The following is a 14,789-nucleotide window of genomic DNA, read 5'->3' as shown; positions in this document are numbered from 1 at the left end:
TTCAACAACCGACGTAAGAATCTTTGTTTGTCCTCCAAAGTCTCTCTACGATCGACTAATTGTCCACGAAGCTTCAAATCAAAATCCACTTCGTCAGCCAGCAAGTGCTCGGCTTCCGGTAAAATATACGGACCACTCATTTCCCAAATTTATTCTAATTCAAATGAAATTCAATATTAATTCAATTCAAATAAAAATAAATGTACCATTAAAAAGAGGAAAAAAATAAACGAAAGTAAAATACCGAATTCAACCGTAACCTAAAAATTCAAATTCCTTACGCGCTACTTAACCTAAAAATTCAAATTCAAATCACTATAAAAAATTCAATTTACTATAAAAATTCAAGTTAGCAAAATATAAAATAAAAACCACTATAAAATTCTAATTCAACGTACTATAAATTCAAACTCGACCGAAAAAAAATAAAAAAAATAAATGAAATTCAAATTTAATGCTGCAATGCTACTAAAATGTGTTTCGATTCAATTGAATCAACTGCAATAAAATTTTACTGAAATTTTGACGTTGGGCGCCAAATGGGTGAATTCTTCGAATTGCCCAAAACGGAAAATCAATCAGCTTTCAGAACTTCAACTACTCTTTATTCACGGAAACTCATTCGGGTTGGACCTATTTACTGACGGGTATTAAGGGAAACTATCATGGCCATGAAAAAGGTTTCCACGTACCTGCGCAGGATTTTCGGTGACTCGATGACGGTTGACGTATCCGGCGGTTGCCGGCGAAGGACGGTCGTCGCTTTGTTCGCTCCTCGGAGCAATGGCGGGAACGTAGCTTGTCCGCTGACGCTGCTGTGATGGCGGCAGCGACGAAGGGTCTGAGCTCGGGGAGTATGGCCGAATTAACGTTGCGGAGGAGGTGGAGGCTGGACGGAAGGCTTCCGATTTGGTCTGCTACTAGAGCCGCAACGACGGATTGTCGTGCTTCCCGGGGTTTGACCGCCTCTTCAGGGTCGAGGCCAACGTACCTTCGCACGGCTTTGCCTTGGGGGCTCTGACCGCACGCGATGAAATGAACCCGTCACCTTCAGATTTGGTCCGATCCGGCGTACGATAATTGGCTACGTACGGGATCGCGCTCTCGGTCTCCGTTCACCGGGGTTGTAGCGTAAGGTGAACTTACGACGGTTTTTGGCGACCGTCGGAGTATTTCGTTCGAAGGGTTGACGAACTTCACCTCCCTCCGTTTAACTACCTTATAGGCGGGCCTTAGTGGATCTCGAGCTCGAATGCTTGATGATGATGGCGCCGAAGACGCCACGGGTAAACCCCAAACTGACTCCACTTGTCGAAACTCTCAAACCAGCTCGTAATACAAAAAGCGCCTAAGCGCTGGAAAGTCCAACGCGAATGGCGTAATTAGTCAAAATCCAAATTTAAATCATTTAAAAGTCTAAAATTTACCTTTTTGCACGATTTTACGGATAAACGAATAGAATATTCGCGGAACCACGGTCAAAGGGACCGGAAACACGTACAATTTACTATAAATACACAAAAGACACAAAAACCGTTTTAAACACTTCACTTAAAATTCACCTCTTTACACAAACTACCTTCGGTACGTTAACGAAGGGCACAGAAAAATCTAACTCGAAACTTAAAAACCGCGATAACTTCTATACTCCAGCCTTGTTAAGAACGAAATGACTGAGCTTAAGTCTTTTTTGCTTAAAGAAATCTACATTGAACAATCCCCTTTTTGTCTATAAATCGCGCCAACGACTCTTTCGATGGCGATCTTAGCGCTTCTTCAGGTTCGTCAAGATGGTGTAAATGAGTTACATATATTCAGGAGCCATTACTGCACTCACTACGTCTTTTTATGGCATACATTTAGCCTAGACACAAACCAATTACATGCAGTTTCTATTGCAAGTTCCCATGAGGTAAAGTCAAAATGAGCATTCAAAACTAAATCCAAGATACTTTTCGTCGATATTTACAAATAGTTATTTAATTTTACAAATGTTTTTTAACAATTCTAACTATAATTTTACTTAAAAAGAGAAAAACGTCAACCCGTTTTTCTGTTAATTCAATTTAAACTAAAATTCAAAATATTATCTTAAAATCAACGAATTCAAAGCAAAATTATTTTGCTTAAAAAGAAAAAAACGTCCCAACGTTACAATCAGCAACTAAAAATTGAATTGACAAAAATTTAAAATAGAAAAATATTTCATATTTTTGCTTCGTGCAAAATTACTTTTACCGAAATAATTTCAAACGAATTACATTACTTCTCAAGAAAAGTTCAAAACAAACATAACGCATGTTCGATTGGCTCACACTTTGACAGAAGTGTCAGCTTCCGCGAATCTCTCTTATAAAGGATTTCTAGTAGAAACTAATGCATAGTATTCCTCTGGTTCGGTTTGCCTCAAGTTCGTCAAAAATAATTGAGCTCTGGAGCTACCATGGGAAACAGACTTCCTCGGTTATGGCAAAAAAGTAACTTTAGATACCATATTGATTATAATGTCTTTAGATACCTTAACTAAAAATAAACACTTTTTAGAGATATGCAATGAAATAGTATCCAAGCCTTTAAAAAAGATCTGCTTACCTGAAAATATACTATTTTTACTAGCTTTAATCTTTTTCTACAAATATTATTTATTTCATATGCTCATGAAAGATACCCAACTAGAACTGGGAATCGTATTTGCCTTTCCCACTTTAGCAATCCTAAGTCCTACTTCCTTATTTAAACAAGTAATTCGGAATATTAAAAATAACTTAAAGTGAATTGAATGAATACCTCAAGTTGTAACAGCGGCGCAGCCGAAATCTTTCCTGATTGAAGAAATGTTGTGTTACAAAAAGGACATATCCTGCCATAATAATTACTGGTTCGAGGTTTTTTTCCTGCGTATAGCCGAAATTCTCTGATAATTCCAGGTTTTTTCCAGGTTGAATAAAATTCCCTGATAATTCCAGGTTTTCCTGGATTTTTCAGGTAGTAGACACCCTGCTTACTTAAAACTTAGCCTAAATTAAGAATTTTCTCCCAAAAAATTAGCTCAAAATAGTTGAAAAAAGTGACTTTTTGACGAAAAAAGTGACTTTAGTTGAAATGGCTTAAAAAAAGAGACTTTAAAGTGACTGGCCTCAAAAAAGTGACCAAGTCACTAAAAAGTGACTCGCTACCAGCCTTGGAACAAAGATAAAAACTATCATCATAGGAATATAGATAGAATCTATCCAAAAATTCTTCCAAAGATATTTTTTTTCGTTTTCATTCAGAACATTAGGAATTAGGGTAAATCTCCAAATGTTGAACGGTTAAGAAAGACGTTTTTATGTTATTTGATTTCAATTAGCATTATTCCTGTTACATTTTGGCACTGTGATGTCCATTATGAAATAAAAAAATATATATACAATCATCTCTCCCCTACTCGATATTGAAGGGACCATCGAGTTAGCCATGAAAACCAACTTTTACTATGGTTTTCTAACTCGATATCGAGATACAAAATATCGAGCAAAGGAAGAGATGACTGTATTTAAAAAGATAGTTCTATACCCAATTGTTGAACACATACATAACCCATCTTATCCTAATGTTGAACGATTGTCGCTAAATGTTGACCGCTTTACTTCCGCATTCATTCATCTTGCAAGTTCGCGCTCCTCGTCGGTTGTGAGGAAAGGGTAAGGTCCGCGAAGTACTTTTCCTGACCACTCTGGGCTTAGACGGAAGTGAATCGTCCCCTTCGGCACTCCATAGATTTTAGCGGCTTCTCCTAATGTACATTACCTTCGACATTACAGCATCAATCGCGAGATTGAGGTTATACTCCGGATAAATCGGCAGCCGATGCGTAATTTTAATCATGATGTAAACAAACAAACGGTGATGGCATTGATGCCATAGTGAAGATAGTGAAATTCGAAAAAGATTCAGGATATAGCCAGGGATGCTATTAATTATACTTTGCTGAATCGCGTTTTTCATCATTGCAACAGACACCATTATATACTATATTGTGTAATGCAATATCCCATTTCAGCATAGGTGTTTGCTACGAAAATAAAAAATCTGGTGTTCAACAAATGGAAAATGTACGTGAAACGAAAGTGCAATTGAAAATGTTTTTATGTAATTAAAAGGTACGAGTAAATTGTACGGATGTTTAGAAAATAACTAAAGTAGACTTTTACTGATATCGTGAATAGGTGCTTAACCCAATATACGTAGTATCTTTTACTACACAGCTTATTTCATAGCAGCCCCAGCTTAAGTTTTTTTCTAAGACAATTGGAATTTTCGTTTCTCCTACCGATAAAATTTTTCAATAAATATTTCGTTTAAGAAATTAATGTGCTAATTAAATTTATTGTGTCCAATAGTACAGCTAACTTATAAAATAATTTGTATAATTTATTGAAACTGTTTGAAAATGGTTCAATTTCCTTTTTTAACATGGTTTCTACACTGCCCATAAACGCATGTCAGTCCCATGTTTGCTGGATTTCCTATTCACATGGGACAATTATGCGTTTATGGGCAGTACAGATCGTTCAACATTTGGGTAGCGTTCAACAATTAGCGAATTACCCTATCTCTTATTTCTCGGACTTGCTTCAGAGGTATTTTCACTCTTCCAGTAATTTCCCACGGAATTTATCCAGCAATTCTCGATTACATTTTCATATCTACGTAAGTAACTTTCATACGATTTTGAGGAAATCAATGACAAAGCATCACAATATGCCTTCTAAATCTGTTTCCCTTTTTAACATTTTTTCGCCATGTATTTCGCATTATTTTGCATTCAATAAGCTCGCGCTCAAAAATTGGTAGTTTCTATCATTTCCCACAAAGATTTAAGGATAAAATGATACACCGTTCTATTCAATTTCCACATAAAGGAACGGTGAAAGTAGGTTTTGAAAGTTGAAAATCTTACTTACGTTGTTTTGTAACTGTGAAAATCAAGCATTATAAAAGTGAAAATCGCGTAAGTTCAGAGTAGAACGTGTAGATTTTCTCGCAATAATATCGTATAGGGTATCTACAATGATCGGTTTCTATTTCTTGTGCTTGAGCTTGATTGGCCGCCCGTGGTTGCTACTCCAGTATCGCCAGATCAGCTGCACTTACACAAGGAACCAACCAGATGACTGCTTGGGATTTTACAGACACCCTCAGTGTATGTGCTGATGATCTTCTATTTTTAGGCAACAATGGTGCCTGCCACGTCAGAATGCAGACCAATGAGGGGAAGGGGAAGGAGTTGATGATGCATTCAACTGGCTCCCACGGTAGACCGTATATACCACTGCGTCAACGCCAGTTCAAGCGGGAAGGGTGAAGGAAAGGGGTAATTTTTACGACAGGGAGGCTTGCTGGTTTGGTTAAAAGACTGCCTATGTATCAGGCGTAAGGAAAGGCGTGATGAAAGAATGGAAGTGTAGGGAAACGGTTTATTTCGAGTTTTCGAGAACTGCAATTTGGACATTTTTAGGATAATATTCGAAAAGGTATTAGGGATAGAATCAGGGCGAATTTTTCACTTCAGGGCGCTAAGCAAAGCAATCTTGCATCCTGAGGTGGAAACATGCCAATAACAGAAGAGAGGTTCGATGTAATATCAAATGCGGCAAGAGTTTTCACTAAGAAGGCGAAGCCAAACTTCGTTTTTCTTTGCTAGGTTGGCGGTGATATGGATCATGGTTGCTAAGTATCCTTTGGTCAGTTTTTGTTACCGTACACACTCAATCTGTTCGGTAAAAATAACTGGGTTTTGGAACTACCGAAAAAGTCAGTAAACTTTAAAAAAATGTCAGAAATCGAAAAACAGAGATTTTTCACTGAAATTTTGCAGAGAGCTTTCTTTTTATATCATATATCTATAAAAAACAGAGGCGTCGCGTGGCTCTTTCAGCCACATGTGCACCAACCACTCAAAGATGCAGTTTTCAAAAAAAAAAAAAATAACAAGTAAACAACACAATTTTGATAGAGATTTTTTTCCAAGAAAACTAAAAACGACTTAATTGATTTATTTTACTTTATTTAAACAGTTCGTATACATTTCACGTAAGGGTCTTATCTAGACTTATTTATACATTAGAGCAATTCTCCTGTCACTTCTTTTAGCAAATTTGTCAATAATCTCATCATAAAAGCATACTCGTTTTTGCATATCTTGCAATAACTTTTGCTCAACGCACATTATCATTAGCCATTTTAGTCGCTCCTCATTCATTGTGCTTCTCAAATATGATTTGACCCTCCTCAAGACCGAAAAGCTTCTTTCCACGGACACAGTAGTGCTTGGAAGACACAAAATTTGCTTTCCAAGATTAAATACTTCTGAAAGCACATCTTCTAGTCCTGTCTCATGAATGTACGAAACGATTTCCGTAACACTTTTACCTTTAAATTCGTTTTTGACATACAAAACTTTCAGTTCATTTGTTAGCTTTATTCTGTCATGCGATTTAAATCGATCACAGAAGTTGTCAACCAAATATTTGGGAAATGCTTCATCATATGCTTCAAACTTTGATTGATCTAGCAACGCAGAGTACTGAAAATTATGGAGGTCTTTGAAACGAACGTCGATTTGATGCAATATGCGATCAATCAAAGTACAATAAACTTTGTAATATTTTGAATATTCATGTCGACGATCATTTGAGACACCCGCTGTCTCAAAGCACGATGAGAGTATCTCATTAAACCTTGATTCACATCGCAATTTAGTAACATTCTCTTTCGTCTCGTTTACGCTTTTCATACATGCAACAAAATCTAACTCCTTAGACTCCAATGTAAGGTACAAAATATCGGTAAAACAAATTATCGTAGAAAATACTTTGAGATAAAATATTGTGTCAAAATCTAACAAAAATCCATGAAGACCCCTAGTCATCAAGCAAGTTTCGCCATCCCAAACACATTCTCCGAGATACATTTCACCTAAACATGAGACGATGTCCGAATAATGACTCTCGACGACGTTAACCATACGCGAATTGTAAGCCCATTTCACTTTGCATACGTTGGGTATCTTTTTCTGTATGAACTTATTCAACTCGCTATCCCTTTTTGGACTTTGCGAAAAAAAGGACGCCAAAGATGACAGCGTTGAAAAAAACTTTCTTGTTTGAGGATGATTACTGCATGCATGGAGAAGGACAAGATTAAGTACATGTGCTTGGCAATGAATATAGTGGGCGTTTGGAAAGTGCTCCCTTACTAGCGCTTGAGTGCCACCAACATCACCGGACATAACCCTTGCACCGTCATATGTTTGTGCTATAAGCTTTTCTGCACCAATCTTAAACTTGTTCAGGGTTTCCATGACATGCTCAGCTATAGATGCTGCTGATTTATCATCACTCACGTCTTCGATATGTACCAAACGTTCAACGGCTCTCCCTGAAAAGGTTAACATGTTGTCATTTAATATGCCTACATTTGTTCAGATTCCTTACCATTTTTCAAGCAATACCGAAGTGTCGTGGCAAGCTGGGATTTTCTGGAATTGTCAGTCGTTTCATCCACCATCACTGCTGCACATTTTGCTTCCTGTACTTCTCCAATCATTTCGTCGATCATCGTTTTGCCTATGATCATAATCAGCTCGTTTTGTGTAGTAGCGGAAGCTCCCGAGAACACATTACTTTTGCTGACAAATTCGTTGAAATTTATGTCGTGATGCGCGAGGAAAGCACAGAGATCTCGGTAATTCCCACGGTTTGAAGATTGCTCACTCTCGTCATGACCACGAAAACTTAAACCATGTGTCGCCAAGTAGCATACGATTTCAATTAAATTGGTCAATCCTTCGCGATTTTTCTTCACTAACATATTATGATTGTTCCGTTGAACTTCCCTGCCATGATCAATCGCTTCGTCGATCCGTACTTTTCCAAACGTATGGTATGCCATCGCACTGTCGATGTGATCGCGCGACGCAACGTGAACTTTGATAGCAGTGCCAAGATGGTTCAAATCGTTATACCCGGTTCCGTTCCACATTCCCTTTTGACCCGTTTTTTAAATAATAAACAGGGCCAACAGAACAAACGATCTAAATTTTCGGATCCGCATAACCATTTCGTTTCATACAAATTCGTATTGAATTTTCTTGAGCGGTTTTTCCTTTCCTCACGCAAGTGGTAATCATGTTTGCCATTTTCGGTCGGGGTGTATTTAATTTCACTAACTGCATCTTCTCTTCAATTGACCGGCCGGAAAAGGGTCGGTTTAGCACATCCTCTACGACATCAAACTTATTTTCCTCCAACAATGCCATCGTTTTTCCACGCACTACGGACTGAAAACCGTTTTTATTCACAAATCGTGTCATTGACAAACAAGCGCCTGATTCCCGATCGCTCTACAGAATAGAAATATTAGAATTAGAACGCTAGAGGCGCTGTTACGTCCATACATTGGTTGTGATGGAGATAAATCGACCACAGTAGCCTTGATTTCTACTAACGCTTTCCTCCGGTACTCAAAGTGTCAAGGAACATTATTTTGATTTGTTTTCTTTTTAACTCTTTGAAAAGCAAAGTGCGACAAGTGAAGCCAGTTAATCCTATATTCAATTGCTGGAACAACCGATGCGATGAGAGAAACTTCTAATCGATGCTTGAAATGCCTTTAGTTGGAAATATTTAACAAGCATTGGTGTGACTCAATACGTGATTCAACTTGTATGTGAGCTTGTGTACTTCTGAGCTAGTTCTAATAGCAATATTTGACCAAGAATTAAACGACAGAGTCAAACCTGAAATTTACAGTTGCGTAATTGGATAAATTGTTTGGAGGCTCAAAAACTACATTTCCTCTGAGCATCACAATATTTATTTGCAGCAAAATTAATCACATTATGGTTTACAAAACCTGTACCCTTTTTCATCCTTGAACGATCCACAAACTTTTGTGATCGGCTGCGGGCAAATCAGTTGAACTGCTTATCAGAATCTATTATCGATGATTTACTTCTTATTTTTCCTCTCTGTTAGAATATAAAAATCCGTGGGGACAAGAGGCATTTTAAACTTCTTATATTCGACGCCATCCATTGAAACACCGTCACTGTGGGGAACCTAAGTTGAAAAGCAGTTAGATTAGTATTTTATCGTGTATATGGAGGAATTAATCACCTTTCGAAGGACACGGCTAGACGGGACTTTCGTCTGCATATGGATTTAAATTCTTCATGATGCACCTGATTCTTACGAAAACACACAACACGGACGTGAGGTGGCAATAATTGCGACAATGTTTATTTTGATTTTAAAACCCGGTTACTATGGTTCTATTGAAGAAAATTTGACACTTTGAGTACCATCTTCAAAATTCGCATACTAGATGTTTGTCACACGATTTGCAGCGACAATAGCGGTCTAATTATTATATGTCTATTCTCTACAGTTAATGAGAGCAAAACTGTGTAGCGCGAGAGAGAGAGAGAGCGAAATACTAGACTAGAGTGGTGGAATTTGCGAAAAAGCTTTCGGTGCACTGAAGCTATGACACGCGTTGGCTACCTATACACATAATGTTTCACTCAGTAAAAACTAACACTATCACACGACCACGCAAATGTGCAACAGTGCCAGAGCGTTTCTGATCGAGGTTTCCATGTTGCTGTTGGCGGCCAAGCGATATGAGCACCGGGTGCACTGCAGAGATGCGACGCTTTGGCTACCTATACTTTATCAACTTCTATCGCCTGAAGACTACCACACTGAAATCGCTCCTTTAATAGCATGCACTTGCAAAGCGTTCCCGGTTCTGATTTGCGTGTTGCTAGCTGTTTCATTGATACGCATATTTTCAACAAACTTTTTGCACGCAAGTTTTGGCGTGCGCGTTTGAATATATATTATTTAATGAAGATACATATATTTAGAATTCGTAAAAGCGCTAATTAAGCATTCATCTAGTAAAATGTGAATTTGCTTCATAATGAATTTTAGACCACCTGTGCAGTGCACATGTTGCACAGGTGGACGCGACGCCTCTGATAAAAAATAAAACATGGTGAAATTTGCTTTTCAATTACGCGTGGCGACAGTTTTCATTTTACTGACTTTTTCGGTAGTTCCAAAACCCAGTAAAATTTTACCGACCCCAGTAATTTAATCTAAGTGTGTATTTGAAGCTCAGTTTGACAAGATTTGCACGTCAATGGCAAACAGCAATACATTTAAAAATACGAAAGGGCGAATCTGATTTTGATGGAAATTTTCAGTAAGGTGCTTTTAGGTATCCGATTATAAGGAGGCCTTTTGAAAAAAAAAATTGAATAAAATCAGCTCTTGCTTACTTATCAGAGTATGTAGGGGATTTTTAGATAGCATTAGCATTAAGCATTTCGCACAAATTCGTAGATGGTACAGTCCTAGACAATTGTATGAGGGTAGCCTCCTTCCCGTCCGTTACCAAAGTCAGAGGTTTGGGACTAACCTCTAACTCTTAGACAAGATTGACGCATCCTCCAATAATCGAGAGCTGTCCTGGCCACGTCCTTGCGAAAGCTGGAGAATGGGAAAGGATGATTGATTGAACACCTACTTAAGAAAGATGCAGAGAACTCTACGACCTCTCATAGATGTTACGGGATGTTGTGGAATGTTGATGGAAAGGGTAGTGCCAAAGGATACGTTCGGTAGACGTTCTGGCCGACAAATGGTTAGTATTTACGCATTGTGATTATGCGCTGCTGATCAGAACAAACTCACCAAATTCCATTTTCGAAAATCCTCCGCAGTCTATCGCTCCTCTAATAATGAACAATAGCTTGAGCCGTAACTTAGCACTGCCCATCAAAATGCACGCACTGCAATTCTTAATCCATCCCGAAACGAGCATCCACGAATCACATTCAATTTTTGAATCAACACGAACGGGGGATAAAAAACGATAAAAAATCTAATCTCCAATAAAAGAATCTATCTATCACTTTGAAAAACATGTTCCCACAGATCATTTGCACGTGGCGTCGAGTATGTAGGGGATTTGTAGATGGCACAAATTTCCCAACTGGCGGGGAACGTGCCTTTGGAGCCGGCCTTCCGATGTAGGGGATTTACGTGGATATGAGTTATGCAGGGCTGGTAGCAAAAATTGATACCGAAAAAAGTTATTTTAGTGACCAGATTTGAGAAAAAAGTGACTAAAAAGTGACTCTCGATTCTCGAAAAAGTGACTTGAAAATCCAACCGAAATCAGTTTTATTTCAATTCTAATATATTACTGTTTTACGATCAATATCCAATAGATTGGGAATTTTCAATATGATCTTCTGCAGGTAGTAAATCTAGTTGAGTACCATATTTGGAAATTTGTATTTTACTTCCAAAACTTTAAGATATTCCCAACAATTTTTCAAACAGAAAAGTTTATTTTTGCATAAATATTCCTTTTTTAACAAATTTTCAATCTTTTCAAAATGTTAGGTCTAAGTATCACCAAAGTATTTTATTTTGTAAATTTCAATACGATTTGGAACATTTGAAAAAATAAAATTTTTGTCGTTTCACATTTCCATCCAATCTCTCCTACCTAATAAGGTTAATGTTTTATGTAACCAGATCAAGATTACGGAAAATGTTATACTTGGGCAATAATCAATATTTCAAATAAAAAATGATGATAGAAGATCGAATATGATTAAAATACTTCTTAAAACCGCGTCCTTCAAACGCCGACTTAAAAAGAACAAATGGTTGATATAAGTTACATTGGAATTTTTTCCATCAGTAAGTTTAATGGGAGGTACGTTTGGCTGAATGGACATTTAGCATAAAGACGATAGGTTTAACAGGCTGTTCTTTTGAGCTATTCTTTTAAAGTAGTTAATAGCACTAATCTTCTAATATTTCAATCAAAATTACTTGGACACTTTCATGATTCATTTTGACATTGAGGGTTATAGTTGGTCGAATTGGAATAAAAAATACTTCAATACCGCGCATATTATTGTCAAGTATAAACTCTGTGGCTCTCAAAAACCTCCTGCCCAAGTGAATCAAAAAATCCAAGAAGAGGAGGCCCCACATTTCTTTGAAGAATGCATGCAAGATTTCATGAACGATTCAAAGAAAACGATAAAATGATAATAAATTAATAGTCGAAAAACACAAGTCTTTTTTACGTCGTTTTTTAAAAACAACTCGGTTTTACGCCGTTTTTTGAAACAACGCGTTTTTTTACGCGGGACGTCGACCGACGTAAAAAAAAACCTTAGGGTTTGCTCTAGCTTAGATCCATCCGACCATTTTTAAAGGTTTGGTTTGCAAATAAAGTCTGTCTTAGGAAGCATGATAAGTTTTTACTCTCAAATAGAACATTGAATAATTATTCTTTGTTATTAATATCTGCGATAAAATAACTGAAATATAATCATGTTTATTTTATTGATATGATGCAATGGCGTAGCCAGAAATTATTTGTAGGAATATTAGGAGTCTTGAGAAGAAAAAAGAAAAATACACTAAACATAACCTTCTTAAAACCCTCTTTTTTACCTACGTTCAAAACAGCTAAACTATTCATATTGTTTATTGCAATACTAAGTTATCTCAAATGCATATGCATAAAAACTAAACACAAAGAATATATAAAAAAATACTCTGTATAATCGAGTCTAAAATTTCGGATAATCGAGTCCCCGGATATTCGAGTCCGACCTGCATTACAAATTACGTGGAACTCAATGAAAGATTAACTTTTTTACACGTTTTTTTCACATGGAAACCATGAACCACTATTTTGATACCGACAAGAAGATGTTCTGGTGATGACCTAACTTAAAACTTAGCCTAAATTAACCGGCCTGGTCCATTATTTTCTCCCGAAAATTTAGCTCAAAATAGTTGAAAAAAGTGACTTTTTGACGTAAAAAGTGACTTTAGTTGAAATGGCTTCGAAAAAGAGACTTTAAAGTGACTGGCCTCAAAAAAGTGACCAAGTCACTAAAAAGTGACTCGCTACCAGCCTTGCTGAGTTATGCTGAACTTGCCTTCGACTCTTTACCTAGCACAAAACATTTTAAACATCTTACAATAAATAAATAAATAAATAACAATTTACTGAAAACAATAAAATTACAGTCAACACTCCCTTACTCGATATTGAAGGGACCATCGAGTTAGGGAGGTATCGAGTTACATAACACAAAACAATAGAAGTAATAAACCATAGAAGAAGAATGTCGCTGGCGTCGCCGTAGGAACATCTTTTGCTGGAGGAGATAGGCGGGGCTATAAATGTCAACGCGAAAATGTATGCAGTTTGACACTTATGTACCCAACATCTTTCTGAGCGAGAACAAAGGGAACACCAGCGACATTATTCTTCTATGGTTTATTATTTCTATTCACAAAACCAGTGCAACTGCGATCTAAGGGACCATCAAGGTAGCCATGAAAACCAATTTTAACTGCGGTTGTCGTGTAAGGTAGAGTTGACTATAAAACATCATCAGCAGATTGGACCTTTCACGAATCTTCAAACTAGTTATGCTCCTCCAGTTAAACCCTTGTTGGAACATTGATTTCAGTTTCAAACATGATTAGTTAGGTTTATTGCCTTTATTTTTATTTTAGGGATTCTTGAGGTTTATATGCAGGATTCCAAAACAATTAGGTATGAAAGCAAATAAAACAGCAAATAACCGAAAAAAGAAATTAAAAATGTAAATTTGATTTTGATAAATTTACTATTAGTTCCTTTAATGTCCAGTAAGCAACTATTAGGTTATTATCAGTAAGGTCCTTTGAAAATTTACGGTAAATCATTCCTTAAAATGGATTGTGCGGGTTCTTTCAAAAATGTAGAGGTAGTTTACGTAGATCTTGACTAGAATAATGACAATTCAAGATTGTTTACATTTTGCAGATAGGCCCTTTTCGAATGTTACGCTGACAAATTTGGTCAAAAAACGGAACGATTCCTGATCCTTCCTCTTACTGATCAAAACTTACCACAACCAGCCGCAAATGTTCACCGAACGACGTCTCGAAATGGTGCCCGGTTTGAACCAACTTTACAAAATGGGACAGATAGCGCTTCAGAATGCGGAGCCGTTCCGCCGGATCCTTGTGCTGACGCAGCTGATCCAAACGCTTTCGCAGTCGGCCGTTCAGCTGATCAAAGTTGATGTTGGCCATTTTATTTTCGGATTTGTTTGCACAATATTTTTCACACAAATCACACACGATTGAACTTGATAACGCACAATGATATTATTGAATAAATATTACTGGAATTTCACGATATTACGAATATTCACACATTTAAAAAGCGATCCAAACACGCGAGGAACAGGAAGGAAAAGAGAACGGCTTGCTGCGATCTTTTTTTGCGCCGCTGATGGCTGATGAGTTTGAAATTTTGTGAATGGGGTGCGGACTGCGTGGTCGAATTGACGAGTGAGCCAAACATTAGGTGTGACGTCTCAGGGTGTGACGTGTGAACACATGTGTAAGCTTTGAAACGTTCGTTGAGTGGATTGAGATGGCGGTGCACGCTAATTGGGTCCTAAAATTTGTAATGAAATCTTATCACAGACAAACAGACGTCACACTCTCATCATTGTCCATCGACCACCTTTTTAACGGTCGATTCAAAAATATGGTAGGTGGCCAATCCGCCACCCGCAGCGCTCGCATCGTTTTCGTTCGCGTTTGACGTTTGCACACTACCGCCATCTGTTGGCCTGTCGGCCAAATACAATAATTCTAGCATTAGGCGCACATGTCCTCGTGACTATGATTTTGACC

General features: G+C 37.5%; 1 protein-coding gene and 1 long non-coding RNA gene across 2 annotated transcripts in view; both read right to left on the bottom strand.

Annotated features, from left to right (window-relative positions):
- LOC23687409 overlaps positions 1–14,397 on the bottom strand; it is a 56,368-nt gene extending 41,971 nt beyond the window's left edge. Inside the window, exon 1 of the mRNA XM_021847108.1 lies at positions 13,992–14,397. Coding sequence (XP_021702800.1) covers positions 13,992–14,177 — 186 coding nt within the window. The 5' untranslated portion in view covers positions 14,178–14,397. The remainder of the gene's footprint in view (positions 1–13,991) is intronic.
- On the bottom strand, positions 8,816–9,424 carry LOC110676971. The gene is made up of 2 exons (XR_002500859.1): positions 9,162–9,424; positions 8,816–9,104 (listed from the first exon to the last, which is right to left on the bottom strand). It is a non-coding gene; the product is annotated as an uncharacterized LOC110676971 (long non-coding RNA).
- Positions 14,398–14,789: the final 392 nt, after the last annotated feature.

The sequence above is a fragment of the Aedes aegypti genome, chromosome 2 (assembly GCF_002204515.2).
Source record: "Aedes aegypti strain LVP_AGWG chromosome 2, AaegL5.0 Primary Assembly, whole genome shotgun sequence".
Taxonomy (NCBI): Eukaryota; Metazoa; Arthropoda; class Insecta; order Diptera; family Culicidae; genus Aedes; species Aedes aegypti.
The sequence above is the reverse complement of the archived record's forward strand: the minus strand, read 5'-3'. Positions and strand labels throughout refer to the sequence as shown.